The following is a 16,668-nucleotide window of genomic DNA, read 5'->3' on the forward strand; positions in this document are numbered from 1 at the left end:
GTCCGCGACGTAGGCGAGGGGCAGTGTGGAGGCCTGGCGACCAACGAGCATGTGCTCGCCGGGCCGACGGGCGCTGCCGAGAAACCCGCCGGATGGCAAATCCCAAGCATGAGGGGGGGGCGTGCGCTTTGTTGACGATGTCCTCCTTCTCGTCCACGTCGACCTTGCGCCGCGTGGCCTGCAACGCATCGCGCTCAGCGGCGAACTTGGCCGCGTCGTTCTTGCCCTTGGCCGCCGCCCTCCGGTTCCTCCTCTTGGCCGATTCCGCGTCCAGCTTTGTGAGCTCCGCCGGCATGAGTTCCGACCGCGGCTTCTTCGGACCCTTGGCCGTCGCCTTCTTCTTCACCTGTTCGAGCAGGTCGACGGTCTAGCCGTCAGAATTCAGCGGGGCATCGGCCACGGACGGAAGGGTAGTGGGCGGGATGTGGGAGGGTTTGGGAGGAAATGGCGCGAAATGGGGCGCCGGGGTGGTGCTTTGTGCCACCGACGGACGGGCCAGAGGAAGACAAGTGCGAGCGTCCCGCTCGTCCGCGCGATGTCCGTTTCACTTCAAAAGCGACCCAAAACTTGGACCGTGGATAAGTCGAAAGCAGACATAAAACAGATAAAAGTCTGTTTGCACCTGCACGTTGGGTCGTATGATTTATCCGTTTGCCCCAAACAAATGCATCCGAACAGGTCTGAAGATGGGTGCCTGCAAAGTGCAAACTAGGCAGTGTGACCTCTCGCGTGCGTGCGTTGGCATGCTACCAGCCCGGTTTTTAATGGCGTTCCCATGTTCGCCGCTGACCCGGACCATACCTGCACTGCACAGCGCACCGTGCGTTCTGCACATGCGCTGTGTGTCCCGTCGCGGTTCATTGGTAAACAAACGGAAACGATCCACGATATGTGCTCCAAGCCTCCAATCATGCGCAAACAGCCAACGGTGAGCCGATCAGGGGTGCGCGGTCGCCACCCTGGAGCACGCCGGTTCCAACGCAGCTTTTGGAAGAAGAAAAACGTTTTCAGAAACGAAACAGAAGCATAGGAGTAGGTACTACTAGCTTGGTAAAATTCCTGTCCCAGTCGTGTGGCCTGTAGAAAATTCAAGAGATTATAAAGCATCGTCGTCCATCTAACCAGTTGCCAGCTTAAAAACCCACGCACGCGCACCCTCCTCCTTCTTAAAACCCCGCCCATCTCCTCTCCGCGACACGACCAAGCGGACGCCCCGAGGGAACCCGCCCAGAGCCAGACAAACCAGCCCATACACAAGAGCCGGGACAGGAAGAGAGCCCATCGACGGCCATGGCGATGGGCGCCGAGGCCGGCGGCGGCGGCGCGCGGCGGCGCGGGTGCGCGTGCGCCAAGGCGGACTTCTTCCCGGAGGAGTCGTTCTCGAGCTGGGCGGCGTACGGGCGCGCGCTGCGGAGCACGGGGCCGCGGCTGGCGGACCGCCTCACGTCGCGCTCCCTGGAGGCCACGGAGCTGCACGAGGTGCGCGCGCGGAGCGGCGCCGACATGAAGCGCGACCTCACCTGGTGGGATCTGGCCTGGTTCGGCGTGGGCGCCGTCATCGGCGCCGGCATCTTCGTGCTCACGGGGCAGGAGGCCAAGGAGGTGGCCGGCCCCGCCGTCGTCGTCTCCTACGTCGTCTCCGGCGTCTCCGCCATGCTCTCCGTCTTCTGCTACACCGAGTTCGCCGTCGAGATACCCGTCGCAGGTACGTGCCACGTGCACACAACACATACGCATGCGTACCTAGGTGCTATATATCGGCCCGACGTGCATGATCTGGTTTAAGTTCGCAAGAGAAACACACAGGCATGATCCGCAGTTCAGGATTTCTCCCGTCGTCGCCGTCTGACGATTAATCAAGATGCTTTTCATTTCTCTTTGGTTGATTTGGTTAATGAAGAAACTTACTAAGTACTCCTTTCGATCCAAATTAATTGTCGCGGCTTTCGTACAACGTTAGAGGGAGTAGTTTTTGTAGTGAATTTGATGGATAAGAAGGCACGTTACAAATTGGAAAGATTCTCTGTCACTGCTAAAGAAGTCCAAACATGAAGCAGGCCCTTAAATTAGAAATACAGTTATAACAATTACACTTGTAGAGATTCTGAGCTATTTTGGCAATTTCCCGTCTAATTGCCAAATGAACCAGCGAAGGATGAGTATGCTTGATCTATAATCTTCACAGGGGGGACAAGATATCGGTTGAATTTACCATATGGACCGGCCTCTCGCTCACTTCGAATCTGGCCAACACGTCACTGCCAGCACTTACAACGTGACAGGATTTATACTTGTTCAGTTTTCCAGGGGACAAGTCAAAGCCCAGAGCAAGTGTGTGGCATTCTTTTCCACACTGATGCGATGCTATCCAGTCCAAGTGATGGCTTGAGTTGAGACCGGCTCACATGGATCCTTGACCTCGCACGCCTTAATAAGTTTCTTTTTCTTTTTCTTTTCCTTTCAAAATGAACGGTGTTTAAAAAATAATATCGTTCGTCAATTCTCCTTGGGCGTTGGGTGATAGATAGTTCACACTTCACCTCACCAAACTAGTCTCAAGTGACAAGTCCAGTACTACTGTTGATTTGGTCAAATACTCTGCTTTCTGAGAATTCTCCTCCTTTGACCGAATGCTAACAGTGTAAGTATAGTGACAGGGATGAGATGGGCGTCCGGTTTTTTCTTCTTCTTATTATTTTATAAGAACCGTCAATTGAGTTCTACAGCACGTTACGTTATACTCCCTCCGTCCGGAAATACTTGTCGGAGGAATGGATGCATATAGACATATCTTAGTTCTAGAGACATTCATTTTTATCCATTTCTTCGATAAGTATTTTCGGACGGAGGGAATACTAATAACTTCAGCAAGACATAGTTCAAGCGGAAAAAAACTACAGTTGGTCTAATTCACATCTATATATTTTTTAATGATGTCACATCTAACCTTCCATATATATAGTGCAATATAAAAAAAAACTAGGACAAAAAAATAGACCACGAACAAAGTGAACATCAGTTTATGTCATATCTAGATGTGTCATAGACAGATCCAATAGCATGAACTTACTTGTACATAAATGTTTTAACCAACTTTATGTTTGTGCTAGTACTTTGTCAACTAGCCAAATTGACGAATTATTCAGTTCCAGTATACCAGATTTTCTAGGAAATTCTGGCGTGCCATGTGAAGATAGAAACAGAGCGTAGTAAGGGCAATGCTACATCCACGTAATGGTTTACCTAAAGTTACGAACTAATCTAACGTGGGACTATTTGATCGGATTAAAGGAGGGGGCTAGGCCCACCCCACCTGAAAATCGGGGGAGGGTTCGGGGGCATGTTTAAATTACTTGGAGTTTTGGTAGCAGCTACAGTCCTTCATATAGGATTTGGGTCTGTTTAGAACACATCTAGATGTGACATAGTTATGTCACAATTAACCTGATGTCCACTAGGTTTATGGGGTTTTTTTCAGTTTTTTTGCTTTATTGTTGTGTATTTGTGAGAGCTTAGATGTGATATCCTTAAAAAAACGTCTAGATGTGAATTAGGCAAACTATTAGGATTTTCGAGGTAGCAACCATATAAGTGTTGGCATTTCATCAGCAGAAAAATAAAATAAAATAAGCGCTCGACAAAATTCTTGCGAAGGATCGGCTTCGATCAATCCCTGACGGCTGACGAAGAAGGTTGATGAAAAGAATGGCTGCATTGCAGGCGGTTCGTTCGCGTACCTCCGGGTGGAGCTGGGCGACTTCATGGCGTTCGTGGCGGCGGGCAACATCCTCCTCGAGTACTGCATCGGCGGCGCGGCGGTGGCGCGCGCCTGGACCTCCTACTTCGCCACGCTGCTCAACCACCAGCCCGGCGACTTCCGCATCCACGCCCCCGCCCTCTCCCCCCACTACTCCGAGCTCGACCCCATCGCCGTCGTGGTCATCACGCTCATCTGCGCCCTCGCCGTCCTCAGCACCAAGGGCTCCTCTCGCTTCAACTACCTCCTCTCCATCCTCCACCTCGCCGTCATCGCCTTCATCATCGTCGCCGGCCTCACCAAGGCCGACACGTCCAACATGCGCGACTTCACGCCCTTCGGCACCCGCGGCATCTTCGCCGCCTCAGCCGTCCTCTTCTTCGCCTACATCGGCTTCGACGCCGTCAGCACCATGGCCGAGGAGACCAGGAACCCCGCCCGCGACATCCCCATCGGCCTCGTGGGGTCCATGGCCGTCACCACCGCGCTGTACTGCGTGCTCGCCGTCACGCTGTGCCTCATGCAGCCCTACGGCGCCATCGACAAGGACGCGCCCTTCTCCGTCGCCTTCGCCGACCGGGGCATGGACTGGGCCAAGTACGTCGTCGCCTTCGGCGCGCTCAAGGGGATGACCACCGTGCTGCTCGTCAGCGCCGTCGGCCAGGCGCGCTACCTCACGCACATCGCCCGCACGCACATGATGCCGCCCTGGCTCGCGCAGGTGCACCCCAGGACCGGCACGCCCGTCAACGCCACCGTCGTCATGCTCCTCGCCACCGCCGTCATCGCCTTCTTCACCGACCTCGGCATCCTCGCCAACCTCCTCTCCATCTCCACGCTCTTCATCTTCATGCTCGTCGCCGTCGCGCTGCTCGTCCGCCGCTACTACGTCACCGGCGAGACCACCGCCGCCGACCGCAACAAGCTCGTGGCCTGCATCGCCGCCATCCTGGCCACGTCCGTGGCGACGGCCACGTGCTGGGGCCTGAACGTGGACGGGTGGGTGCCGTACGCGGTGACGGTGCCGGCGTGGCTGGCGTCGACGGTGTGCCTGTGGGCGCTGGTGCCGCAGGCGAGGACGCCCAAGCTGTGGGGGGCGCCGCTGGTGCCGTGGCTGCCGTCGGCGTCCATCGCCATCAACATCTTCCTGCTGGGCTCCATCGACGCCAAGTCGTTCGAGAGGTTCGGGATATGGAGCGCCGCGCTGCTCGTCTACTACCTCTTCGTCGGCCTGCACGCCTCCTACGACGAGGCCAAGGCGATCGCCGCGGAGGCCCGCGCCGGCAAGGTGGAGGACGGGGACTCTGGGCAGATGGCGCCGCCGACCAACGGCAAGTGATACTAGATATCATCAGCGCGCGGTTCGTCGCCCCATACATAAGACGTGAAATTGTGAATCATAGTGGGATTGTATAGTAGAGTGTGTCAGTATGATATGCACATGCACCATCGACCAGAACCTACTCGAGTACCCGTGGAATTGCAACCGGGTGACAAGTTTATGTTAGGATGACAAGGTAAATCTCCTAAAATTTGCTAGTGTTGCGTCTGAGCTTAAAGTTTTAAAATTTGTATTCAACTTCAAGTGTGAAAGTGTAGGCTGTATTGGCATCCATGGCAATCAGTGCTCACTCAGAACATCTCTAGCAGATCTCCTATCTCTTCTTCCTATTCCATTTCCCTAATTTTCTTTTTAGGAGAATCACTGTTGCTCATCTAGCAAAACCTCTATCCTAAAAAAATTATTTTGTCTAATCTTCAATACATTTTCAAACTTACATAAAATATATTAATTAAAAACTTGACACGGTTCGTCGTCGTTGACCGCACACGGCGGTTCCTTGGCGTCCTCCATCCCCCATAGCGGTTCTTCTGTAGCGCCGATAAGTTGGAGATGGGCTGTAGCGATGATTGCCAATCGTCCACCACCTTTGGCGACAGCTCCTCGTCACCCTCCGTCTCATGTGGCTCCTCCTCAACACCCAGCCACAGTCGCAGCGACAGGTCGTGCGGGCATGGATGCGCGATAGAGAAGGGGAAGGGGGGAGGTGTGTCTCGTTGCCGACAGTCCGTCGGGCAGGAGAAGCGGCTCTCGGCCACAGTGAGGGCGTAGGTGCGCTAGTGGTAGCAACGTAACAGAGATCGCGTCGGCAAGTGGGAGGAGGAATAGAGTGAGAGAAAGAGAAGCACTGTCAAACCTAGCCAAATGGGTCAGTCTTAGCATGCTGCCCATGTGGGCCTTTTGCGACATGTTTATAATCGGGTCATGCCTCTGCTTTTGAGGCTGGGCACGGGTACCCACACAACACGCCATGTTTAATGGGCCGTCATACCGGCCCGTGTAAGAAGGGGTCGTACCTGGGGAGGGAGGGTAGCACGCGTGCTGGCCTAACATGGGCCGTGTACTTTGCGTGCCTGGGTGGGTCGTGTCATGCCTGGCACGACTTATGTACTTGGTGTGTCTAGGTGGGTCGTGCCATGCCTAGCCCATAAAACCTATTTGACCACATTTAAGCGTTGTTGGGTATGGACAAAGCTCTCCACTCTTATAGGAGAGTAGGTAGTGCGGGAGTATTCGCACATAAATCACAGTAGAGCGAATGGCTTGACCCTATGGTGCATTGCCACACGATTCGTGCACTCAATCAAACGGCCCATGAGTCGTTTGCTCGGAAAACATTGTCACCTGACGTTAGTGGTTTAGCATTTAGGATTACGTTACATTGGATATGTCCATAAAATATGGACGCAAATATCCGATGATCGATCGTCGGGGAGGGAGGCTCCAACGACTGAATTTGTCGCTCGGACGAGCTGCTCCCAGGAACAAATCGGTCCCCATCGATCGTTCGCCAGGGGACGGGCCAGGGCGAACCCCCATTGGCCCATAGGCCCAGTTTACTGTTTTTTTATTTAAATGTAGTGGGTGAAAAAACATATTTTCTTGTAAAAACAGAGAAAAAATGCCATGTACCTAAAAGAAAGCATCTCTTTAAAAAATGCTATCTCTTAATAAAAAAGCCACCTCTCTAAATATAAAATGCCATCTCTTAATATAAAAATGCCACCTCTTTAAATTAAAAATGTCATCTCTTTAAAAAAACGACATCTCTTAATATAACAATGACACCTCTTTAAATAAGCAATACCTTATAAAAATGCCATCTCTTAATATAAAAATGTCACCTCTTTAAATTAAAAATGCCATCTCTTAATATAAAAATGCCATCTCTTTAAAAGAACGACATCTCTTAATATAAAAATGACACCTCTTTAAATAAGAAATGTCATCTCTATAAATGAAAAATGCCATCTCTTAATATAAAACTTACACCTCTTTGAATTAAAAATGCCATCTCTTTTAAAAAAATGACATCTCTTAATATAAAAATGACACCTCTTTAAAATAATGCCATCTCTTAATATAAAAATGCCATCTCTTTTAATCGAAAATGCCATCTCTTATTACAAAGATGTCATTTCTTTAAATGAAAATGCCACCTCTTTTAATGAAAAATGCCATCTCTTAATATAAAAATGCCATCTTTTTAAATAAAAAAATGCCATTTCTTAATATAAAAATGACACCTCTTTAAATAAAAAAATGTCATCTCTTTAAATAAAAATATGGCACCTCTCTAAATAAAAAAATGCTATCTTCTAATATAAAAGTGTCATCTCTTTAAACAAAAAATGAGATCTCTTTAAATGAAATATGCCATCTCTTAATATAAAAAGACCATGTCCTTAAATAAAATGTTATCTTTTAATATAAAAATTCCATCTTTAATAATTGAAAATTCCATCTCTTAATTAAAAAATGCTATATCTTAATAAAATAAAAATGCTCTCTTAATAATTTTAAATGCCACCTCTTAATTTAAAAATGCCACCTATTTAATAAAATAAAAACGACATCTCTTAAAACAAAACTGGGTATCTGTTTAATAGAAAAAACACCATCTCTTAAAAAAATATAAAAATGCCAACTGAAATACTTCAAGGAAATATATTCGAACACAATTCTCCGATGAGGGGGACTGCGCCGCTAGCCAGTGTGGTGGCGAGGATTGTTTTGAATAAGTGAAATGTTCGCTGCCTTTTGTCTTACGTCGACCTAGTTTCAAATCTGACGTGGCAGCGGCCTGGCGCCATGATTCGTGCAACGGTGGAAAAGGGGCTCGCTGCATGCGTGAGTACGGTACGGATGGAGAGGAAAACAGGAGGAAGGTGCAGATACGGGGAGCATCGCTGGTTTCGATACACGCTATTCCCGGCGGACAGCTGCCAGATGCGGTTCGGTCGGAGCACGTGGAATGGAAAATGGAAGTCCCTATCTACACCGCCACCGCCGCCGCCACCACCGGCCAGCCTCCGTCTCCCTACATATTGCCGTTGTCTCACACTAGCAGTAGCACACACATCCATTCATATCGATCGGATAATTAGCTCCCCTCGACTGACAACCACGTGCAGTAGCTACCAAACCACCACCAGTTGCAGTCGGTGCTTTGTTTACGGGGGAGCGGCGGGCAAACAGCCGGACAACACCAAACATTCAAGCAGCAGCAGGCATACCTCAGACCTTCTTGTTGGAGGCCGGCCGGAGGTGAGAGTGTTCTCCATGATTTTGTAGCAATGATTTTTGCCGTTTCTTCTTCTTGTTCAGCACCGATGGTTGGCATCTGAAGCAATGGCTTGATTTTGGCCTTGTTTCTTCCAGTTCGTGTCAAGGTAGGTCCAGGCTACTAGAACAATGGGGGTCATGTTCTCCTGCCCCGCCGATGACTATGACCCCATGGAGGAAGGCATCCTCGCGCCGGCCGACGGCGGCGAGCCGACGATGCTCAGGGCCTTGGGCTCCGGTAAGCTGCTCATACAGGGGTCGCTCAGCTTCAAGAGGGAGCGGCAGCTGGACGACAGCCCGGGCTCTCTCCAGCTGGAGACCGAGATCTCCATCAGGACAGCCGGCGCCGGCGCCGAGGCCGAGGCGCCGCCGCCGCTTGCGCCGAGGGAGCTTGCCAGGCTGAGCGCGGGGGCGGAGAGCCCGAGGCACGATGCTGCGGCGCTCAGGCTGCAGAAGGTGTACAAGAGCTTCCGCACGCGGCGGCAGCTGGCCGACTGCGCCGTGCTGGTGGAGCAGAGCTGGTGGAAGCTGCTGGACTTCGCGCTCCTCAACCGCAGCTCCGTCTCCTTCTTCGACATCGAGAAGCAGGAGACGGCCGTGTCCAAGTGGTCCAGGGCCAGATCCCGAGCTGCCAAGGTAGGAAAACAAATTTCGCATCTGAATTTGTTCCCAAACAAATCTGGTCTGAAATCGGCAAAACTGGGCTGAATATCTTATCAAATTTGGGCGCGTTTTTCTCTTCTTCAGGTTGGAAAGGGACTGTCCAAGGATGACAAGGCGCAGAAACTCGCATTGCAGCATTGGCTCGAAGCGGTGAGTGTCTCGTCATTTTTTCCATCTTCTTACTGATGTTACGTAGTAATATGTTGTATTTACCACGCCATGAGCTGATGTTGGTACTCAAATCAAATTGTTAATGGAGATTGACCCGCGCCACCGCTACGGCCACAACCTGCACTACTACTATGATTGCTGGCTCCACAGTGAAAGCAACCAGCCTTTCTTCTACTGGTAAGTTAATTAGCTCACTCTAGTCACTAGCCACATTTCTGAATTGTTCATCCAACGAACAGAAGAATGTGAACTTATGGTCCTTGTCATCGCTAAAAATCCAGGCTTGATGTTGGAGAAGGCAAGGAGATCAATCTTGAAGGCAAGTGCTCCCGATCCAAGCTTCTCAGCCAGTGCATCAAGTACCTCGGTCCGGTAAGTAGTGTTTACAATCATAGACTGAGCAGGACTGAGTAGGAGTTGTAGCAACGCATATATGGTGGCTGACAGAATGTATTGAAACTGTGCAGAAGGAAAGAGAGGACTATGAAGTCGTGATTGAGGACAGCAAGTTGTTGTACAAGAAGAGCCGGCAAATAATCGACACGTCCTTCGGCCCGAGAGACGCAAAGTGGATCTTTGTTCTTAGCACATCTAAGAGCTTGTACGTTGGTCAGGTAAATATGCAGTTATGCGCATGCCATCGTATAGGGAGGGCAGCCCTAACATAATCAACTGTAGAAATACCAGTTCAGTGTGTGATATGAATCTTGCCATTGTGAATTGCAGAAGAAGAAAGGTAAATTTCAGCATTCTAGCTTTCTTGCTGGGGGAGCTACCTCTGCTGCTGGGAGACTGGTTGCTGAAAATGGAACCCTGAAGGTAAGCAATTCCTATCTGCAAACTGCTCTTATATTACATCCAGTTTTATCAGGCAACATGCTGACACCATCTGAACTTTATTGTTGGCAGGCTATTTGGCCTCACAGCGGTCACTACCGCCCCACAGAGGAGAACTTCCAGGAGTTCAAAAGCTTCCTCATGGACAACTTGGTTGATCTCACTGATGTTAAGGTAAGCATCCTACGATACGATTCAGACAAAAATTACACGACATTTCCGGCCGTGTCGTGTCATTGTGTCAATAATACATTGTAGCACTGTGGTCTTACTACATGTTTCAAATTGCTGCAGATGAGCCCAGCAGAGGAGGACGAGGAATTCTGGGGCAGCCTCAAGAGGATCTCGTCGGAGAACGACAAGTCTGAAGATGGCCCTGCTGCAGTTGAAGAAACTGGCTCTCTTCAGACAACTCAAGCTATTCAAACAACATCTACGGAGACAGAGAAACGGGAGGAACCAGTGGTGGCGCGCGAGAAGATCCTTCAGAGGATCAACTCCAAGAAGGACATGAAGTCGTACCAGCTCGGCAAGCAGTTGTCCTTCAAGTGGACGACCGGGGCAGGCCCTCGGATCGGGTGCGTGCGCGACTACCCTTCGGAGCTCCAAGCGCACGCGCTAGAGCAGATGAACCTGTCGCCGCGGTGCGCCGCCGCCGCCAGGTCTGCGTCCACCCGGTTTGCCTCGCCGCTGAGGCGGAGCTTCAACAGCATTGTGACGAAGGGGGGCGAGAATGAGACGTCCACGCCGAGAGGAGCGTTCCGGTCGCCTCTGCGGCATGGACTAGCTGCAGATGAGAGGTGAAATGAGCACACTTGCAGTTGCAGCTGCCTGAAGGAGAGCGTCCCCAATCAACTGGAAATGGTACTGAAATGCATGCAGATGTGTGCGACAGGAAAAATAAAGTACAGTAATACTACCTCTGCACACTAATATAAGACGTTTTTGCAGTCAATTTGAACTGCAAAAACGTCCTACATTAGTTCACAGAGGGAGTAACATACTGCCTGCGTAGATGTAGGAACTGTAGTGTAGTCCGGATGATATGCATATACGTTGTTTAGTTGACGTATATTACAGCTGCTTTAAATAGATAAGGACACCTATGTAAAGATTCTTTCATTCATTGATGAGAGCAGTGACTCGATGAAAAATTAAGCACACGCTTTCCCCTCATGTTCTAGTGGCGCTTCAAAATTGTGATGGATTATTATTTTTGCCAAATTGTTGCCCTTAAAGGGGATAAATTTTATTCAGCTAACATGCCAAACAGTGTGCAGAGAGTAGCTTTCCCTAAGGTAAAGAAATGGCTTCAAAGGCCATTCTGATATTACATCTGCAAGCTTTGCTGCATAGGAAAGAGCAGCTAGTGGAAGATCTACATAAGAAAGTCTTCTTTGGCCAGAGAATGAGCAAGGAGATTTTGGGTCCTTGTAGGAGTTGAGGCAAGAAGCAAAGTTGAAGAAATCGGCAAGTATATGCCTGATCCTCCAATGCCCTGGGTTGGGGAGTAAGTTTCTATTTCTTCCTTCCACAGCATTGACCTTTCTGAAAGAAACAGAGCTCCATCCCAATGCCATGACAGCCGAACCACCAAGAAGTAAACCCATGGCTTCTACTTGCAAAACTGAAAACACATTCGAGGTCGCCGCTTGAATGAAAACAGAATGTCTAGAAAATGCATTTTCGAGGAACACTCCAAAGGAAGCTTTATTCCGTGCGGTAGAAGGATTAAAGGTTGCGACAACGTACGCCGAGGTACCTGCTGGTGGTAAGGTGCATGGGGATTTCTTAGAAGAACTTAAAGTTGGGGTCCTGATATGTTCTTCTGTAGCCTCTTTTAAACCTGCATTTAGCATTGCTTTTGTAGCGAACACAACCCGCAAAGGGGTCCAAGATTTTTTCTTGAATCAAACCTCATTTGTAGCTTTCCAAACATTCCATAGAAGAGTGAATACACTAGCCAGATTTACTCTGAATGTTGTGCAGGCAAGATAAGGTGAATGATAGACGAAGGATATAAAGCCATACAGGTTAGGATCCAAAGCATCAGTTTTGAGACCATAAGAAAACTAAACAGATCTCGCAAATTTACAATGAAAAAACATATGCCAATCAGTTTCAATTTTTCCATAGCCACAGCATTCTTTCTTAGTATGGTTGGAACATCTTGAAGCCCTAAAACCAGAAGCCATAGCCCTTCTAATGAGTCTCCGAGCAAAAGTTTTTACTATAGGAGCAATGGAGTTTTTTTTTTTTCCAAACCTGATTGAGGGTGGCTATTTCCTGATCCGTGACTGTTGAACTTCGTCCTGGAGATGAAGATTGGACATCCTTCACGAAGGTTTTATATGAGCTATTGGTAGAACAATCTGCACTAGGTGTGTGAGTCTAGCATATAGTATCATTGAAATTAGCATTGATAATTGGAACGTTCGAAATATCTTATCTACATCCCAAATTTTGGAATTGGGCTGCCAAACATCCTTAATAACACAAGGACAAAGGTCTCTCCAAGTCAAGTTTTAAATGATCATGAATATTCTTCCAATCCTTGCACCAAGGATTAGTACATGCGCAAGAATTGTGTAACATCTCAGAGAAAAAGCCCCTTTTAATTATTTGCACATGTTAATTACCTTATTATTTTTACATCACCATCTATCGTACCATTGCATTGATTTCCCGAACATTTGTTCTCAAAATTTCAAATATCTTTTATTTCCAAAATTGTGAGCATTTTTTGAATAAGCAAATATTTATTTATAAAATCACGAACATTTTTTGAATCCACAAACATTTTCTGATTCTTTAAACATTTTATTTGAAAATTCGCATTTTGTTTCTAATTCTCGCAACTTTTCTCATGTCCCAAATTATTTAAAATAGAAAAAAGCGAAAACAGAAAAGAAAAAAGAAAAAAGGAAAAAGAAAAAAAGAAATTTAAAAATAGGCTGCTCGGACATGGGCCGCCCAAACGGGCGCGCTGGGTCTTCTACTGCATGGGCCACCCCAGGCGGGGGAGTCCCCTGTGTGAAACATTTTTTTATCACTTATAGGTCGCATTGGTGGGAAATATTTTGTAATTGTGATGGCAATTTTCGTAGCGTCGGCAAGAAGCAATAGCCCCTTTGTTATTAAGTATAGATATGGTCGTCCGTCCTTTTCTTTTTTTCCTTCTTCTCTTTTGCCTTTTCTATTATGTCATTTTTCTTATGTCCTATTTCCCCCCTGGTGTTTTGTTTTTTCTTTTCCATTTTTCCTTTTGTATCTTAAATTATTTTTATTTTATTCCATTCTTTCTTTTTTATCAATTAAAACAATATATATAATGTTCTAAAAATGTTTGTTGTGTATTTAAAAACTGGCTCATCACATCTTTTTAAATATTGCCCTATGCGTATTCAAAAAATATTAACTTTTTTGGAAAAAAATGATTGTCATGTATTCATTCAGTATTTCGAAAAAGTTCATGAAATGTTCATTTTTGAACTTTTTAAAATGGCTTGAACATTTTTTTCATAGGTTTTAAAGCACACGATAAAAAATTCTTAATACATGGTGAACATTGTTTTGAACAACATAACATTTTTGAAACGTTAAGTTTATCTATTGCGTGAGCATTTTATTTAAAGTACATGAACATTTCTTCTGAACTTAGTGTACAGTTTACTTAAAGTACATGAACATTTGTTTGAGCAACTTGAACATTTTCGACAGTACCTCAATGATTTCATTAATAGCACGAACATTTTATTTAAGGTACGTGAAATGTTTTGCCAAACAGATTCAACATTTTTTAAAACAAAGTGTTTTTTTTATTAAAAGTACATGAACAAACTCCTGCAAACACGCACACGTTTGATGTGCCTTTTTTTGCTATCAACGAATAAAGGAAAAAATGATGAGCTGTAGTGTAGGCCGAGGCCTGTTTTTTTTTAGCATAGCACCAGACTTTATTAATCAATGATACAGAGTTTTACAAAGTCTGGAGGCTGCAGAAACCATACTGGAGCAAAATCAAGAGAGAATCTTGTTAAATTATGGGCATCCCCATTTGATTATCTACTCTCAAACATGAAATCAACTTTGCTGAAAGAAAGTTTCAAATCTCTAACTTCTCTTATGATCATACCATTCTCACCAAGAGACCCATCCAAGATACTTTGGACCACACCGGTACGGTACGAAGCAATTGTCATTGACTTCAAGTCTACAGGTTTGGCCAAACAAATCGCATCCCTGTATGCTAGGTGGCTGAGATGACGAGGGCCGGCGCACCCAAAAGTTGTCCCTCCTCAGAGCGGAAAATTACAGTTGCTGCACTCTTTTCCCTTTCTTCCGATGGGGCGTCGTCAACATTTCCTTTCGCATCTCCTCTGTTAGGGGGGATCCATACAACTCCTCGTCTAGGTGACTGAGATGCTCTAGGTGCACTTTTCAGGGCATCCATCTCAAGCTCCTAAATAAATTGGGTGATGAAACCACAGGTCGCAAAGTGTGGCTGAAAATACTCTCATGGATAATACTCTCATTGAAGATTGGACATCCTTCAAGAAGGTTTTATATGAGCTATTGGTAGAACAATCTGCACTAGGTGTGTGAGTCTAGCATATAGTATCATTGAAATTAGCATTGATAATTGGAACGTTCGAAATATCTTATCTACATCCCAAATTTTGGAATTGGGCTGCCAAACATCCTTAATAACACAAGGACAAAGGTCTCTCCAAGTCAAGTTTTAAATGATCATGAATATTCTTCCAATCCTTGCACCAAGGATTAGTACATGCGCAAGAATTGTGTAACATCTCAGAGAAAAAGCCCCTTTTAATTATTTGCACATGTTAATTACCTTATTATTTTTACATCACCATGCTATCGTACCATTGCATTGATTTCCCGAACATTTGTTCTCAAAATTCCAAATATTTTTTATTTCCAAAATTGTGAGCATTTTTTGAATAAGCAAATATTTATTTATAAATTCACGAACATTTTTTGAATCCACAAAAATTTTCTGATTCTTTAAACATTTTATTTGAAAATTCGCATTTTGTTTCTAATTCTCGCAACTTTTCTCATGTCCCAAATTATTTAAAATAGAAAAAAGCGAAAACAGAAAAGAAAAAAGAAAAAAGAAAAAAGAAAAAAAGAAATTTAAAAATAAGCTGCTCGGACATGGGCCGCCCAAACGGGCGCGCTGGGTCTTCTACTGCATGGGCCACCCCAGGCGGGGGATTCCCCTGTGTGAAACATTTTTTTATCACTTATAGGTCGCATTGGTGGGAAATATTTTGTAATTGTGATGGCAATTTTCGTGGCGTCGGCAAGAAGCAATAGCCCCTTTGTTATTAAGTATAGATATGGTCGTCCGTCCTTTTCTTTTTTTCCTTCTTCTCTTTTGCCTTTTCTATTATGTCATTTTTCTTATGTCCTATTTCCCCCCTGGTGTTTTGTTTTTTCTTTTCCATTTTTCCTTTTGTATTTTAAATTATTTTTATTTTATTCCATTCTTTCTTTTTTATCAATTAAAACAATATATATAATGTATCTAAAAATGTTTGTTGTGTATTTAAAAACTGGCTCATCACATCTTTTTAAATATTGCCCTATGCGTATTCAAAAAATATTAACTTTTTTGGAAAAAAATGATTGTCATGTATTCATTCAGTATTTCGAAAAAGTTCATGAAATGTTCATCTTTTAACTTTTTAAAATGGCTTGAACATTTTTTTCATAGGTTTTAAAGCACACGATAAAAACTTCTTAATACATGGTGAAAATTGTTTTGAACAACATAACATTTTTGAAACGTGAAGTTTATCTATTGCGTGAGCATTTTATTTAAAGTACATGAACATTTCTTCTGAACTTAGTGTACAGTTTACTTAAAGTACATGAACATTTGTTTGAGCAACTTGAACATTTTCGACAGTACCTCAATGATTTCATTAATAGCACGAACATTTTATTTAAGGTACGTGAAATGTTTTGCCAAACAGATTCAACATTTTTTAAAACAAAGTGTTTTTTTTATTAAAAGTACATGAACAAACTCCTGCAAACACGCACACGTTTGATGTGCCTTTTTTTGCTATCAACGAATAAAGGAAAAAATGATGAGCTGTAGTGTAGGCCGAGGCCTGTTTTTTTTTAGCATAGCACCAGACTTTATTAATCAATGATACAGAGTTTTACAAAGTCTGGAGGCTGCAGAAACCATACTGGAGCAAAATCAAGAGAGAATCTTGTTAAATTATGGGCATCCCCATTTGATTATCTACTCTCAAACATGAAATCAACTTTGCTGAAAGAAAGTTTCAAATCTCTAACTTCTCTTATGATCATACCATTCTCACCAAGAGACCCATCCAAGATACTTTGGACCACACCGGTACGGTACGAAGCAATTTTCATTGACATCAAGTCTACAGGTTTGGCCAAACAAATCGCATCCCTGTATGCTAGGTGGCTGAGATGACGAGGGCCGGCGCACCCAAAAGTTGTCCCTCCTCAGAGTGGAAAATTACAGTTGCTGCACTCTTTTCCCTTTCTTCCGATGGGGCGTCGTCAACATTTCCTTTCGCATCTCCTCTGTTAGGGGGGATCC

At 45.7% G+C, this 16,668-nt stretch overlaps 2 protein-coding genes across 2 annotated transcripts; both read left to right on the forward strand.

Annotated features, from left to right (window-relative positions):
* The first annotated feature begins 1,203 nt into the window (after positions 1 to 1,203).
* On the forward strand, positions 1,204 to 5,397 carry LOC119303027 (cationic amino acid transporter 1-like). The gene is made up of 2 exons (XM_037580108.1): positions 1,204 to 1,705; positions 3,721 to 5,397. The coding sequence occupies exons 1-2, from the start codon at positions 1,291 to 1,293 to the stop codon at positions 5,094 to 5,096; spliced, it is 1,791 nt and encodes a 596-aa protein (XP_037436005.1). The 5' UTR covers positions 1,204 to 1,290; the 3' UTR covers positions 5,097 to 5,397.
* Positions 5,398 to 8,038: 2,641 nt separating this feature from the next.
* Positions 8,039 to 11,233, forward strand: LOC119303028 (IQ domain-containing protein IQM6-like). Its single transcript, XM_037580109.1, has 9 exons — positions 8,039 to 8,366; positions 8,481 to 9,020; positions 9,132 to 9,197; positions 9,307 to 9,395; positions 9,500 to 9,590; positions 9,686 to 9,832; positions 9,945 to 10,037; positions 10,128 to 10,229; positions 10,350 to 11,233. Exons 2-9 carry the CDS (start codon positions 8,514 to 8,516, stop codon positions 10,857 to 10,859), a joined length of 1,605 nt encoding a protein of 534 aa, XP_037436006.1. The 5' UTR covers positions 8,039 to 8,366; positions 8,481 to 8,513; the 3' UTR covers positions 10,860 to 11,233.
* Positions 11,234 to 16,668: the final 5,435 nt, after the last annotated feature.

This window comes from Triticum dicoccoides, chromosome 5A (genome assembly GCF_002162155.2).
Source record: "Triticum dicoccoides isolate Atlit2015 ecotype Zavitan chromosome 5A, WEW_v2.0, whole genome shotgun sequence".
In the NCBI taxonomy this organism is placed as follows: Eukaryota; Viridiplantae; Streptophyta; class Magnoliopsida; order Poales; family Poaceae; genus Triticum; species Triticum dicoccoides.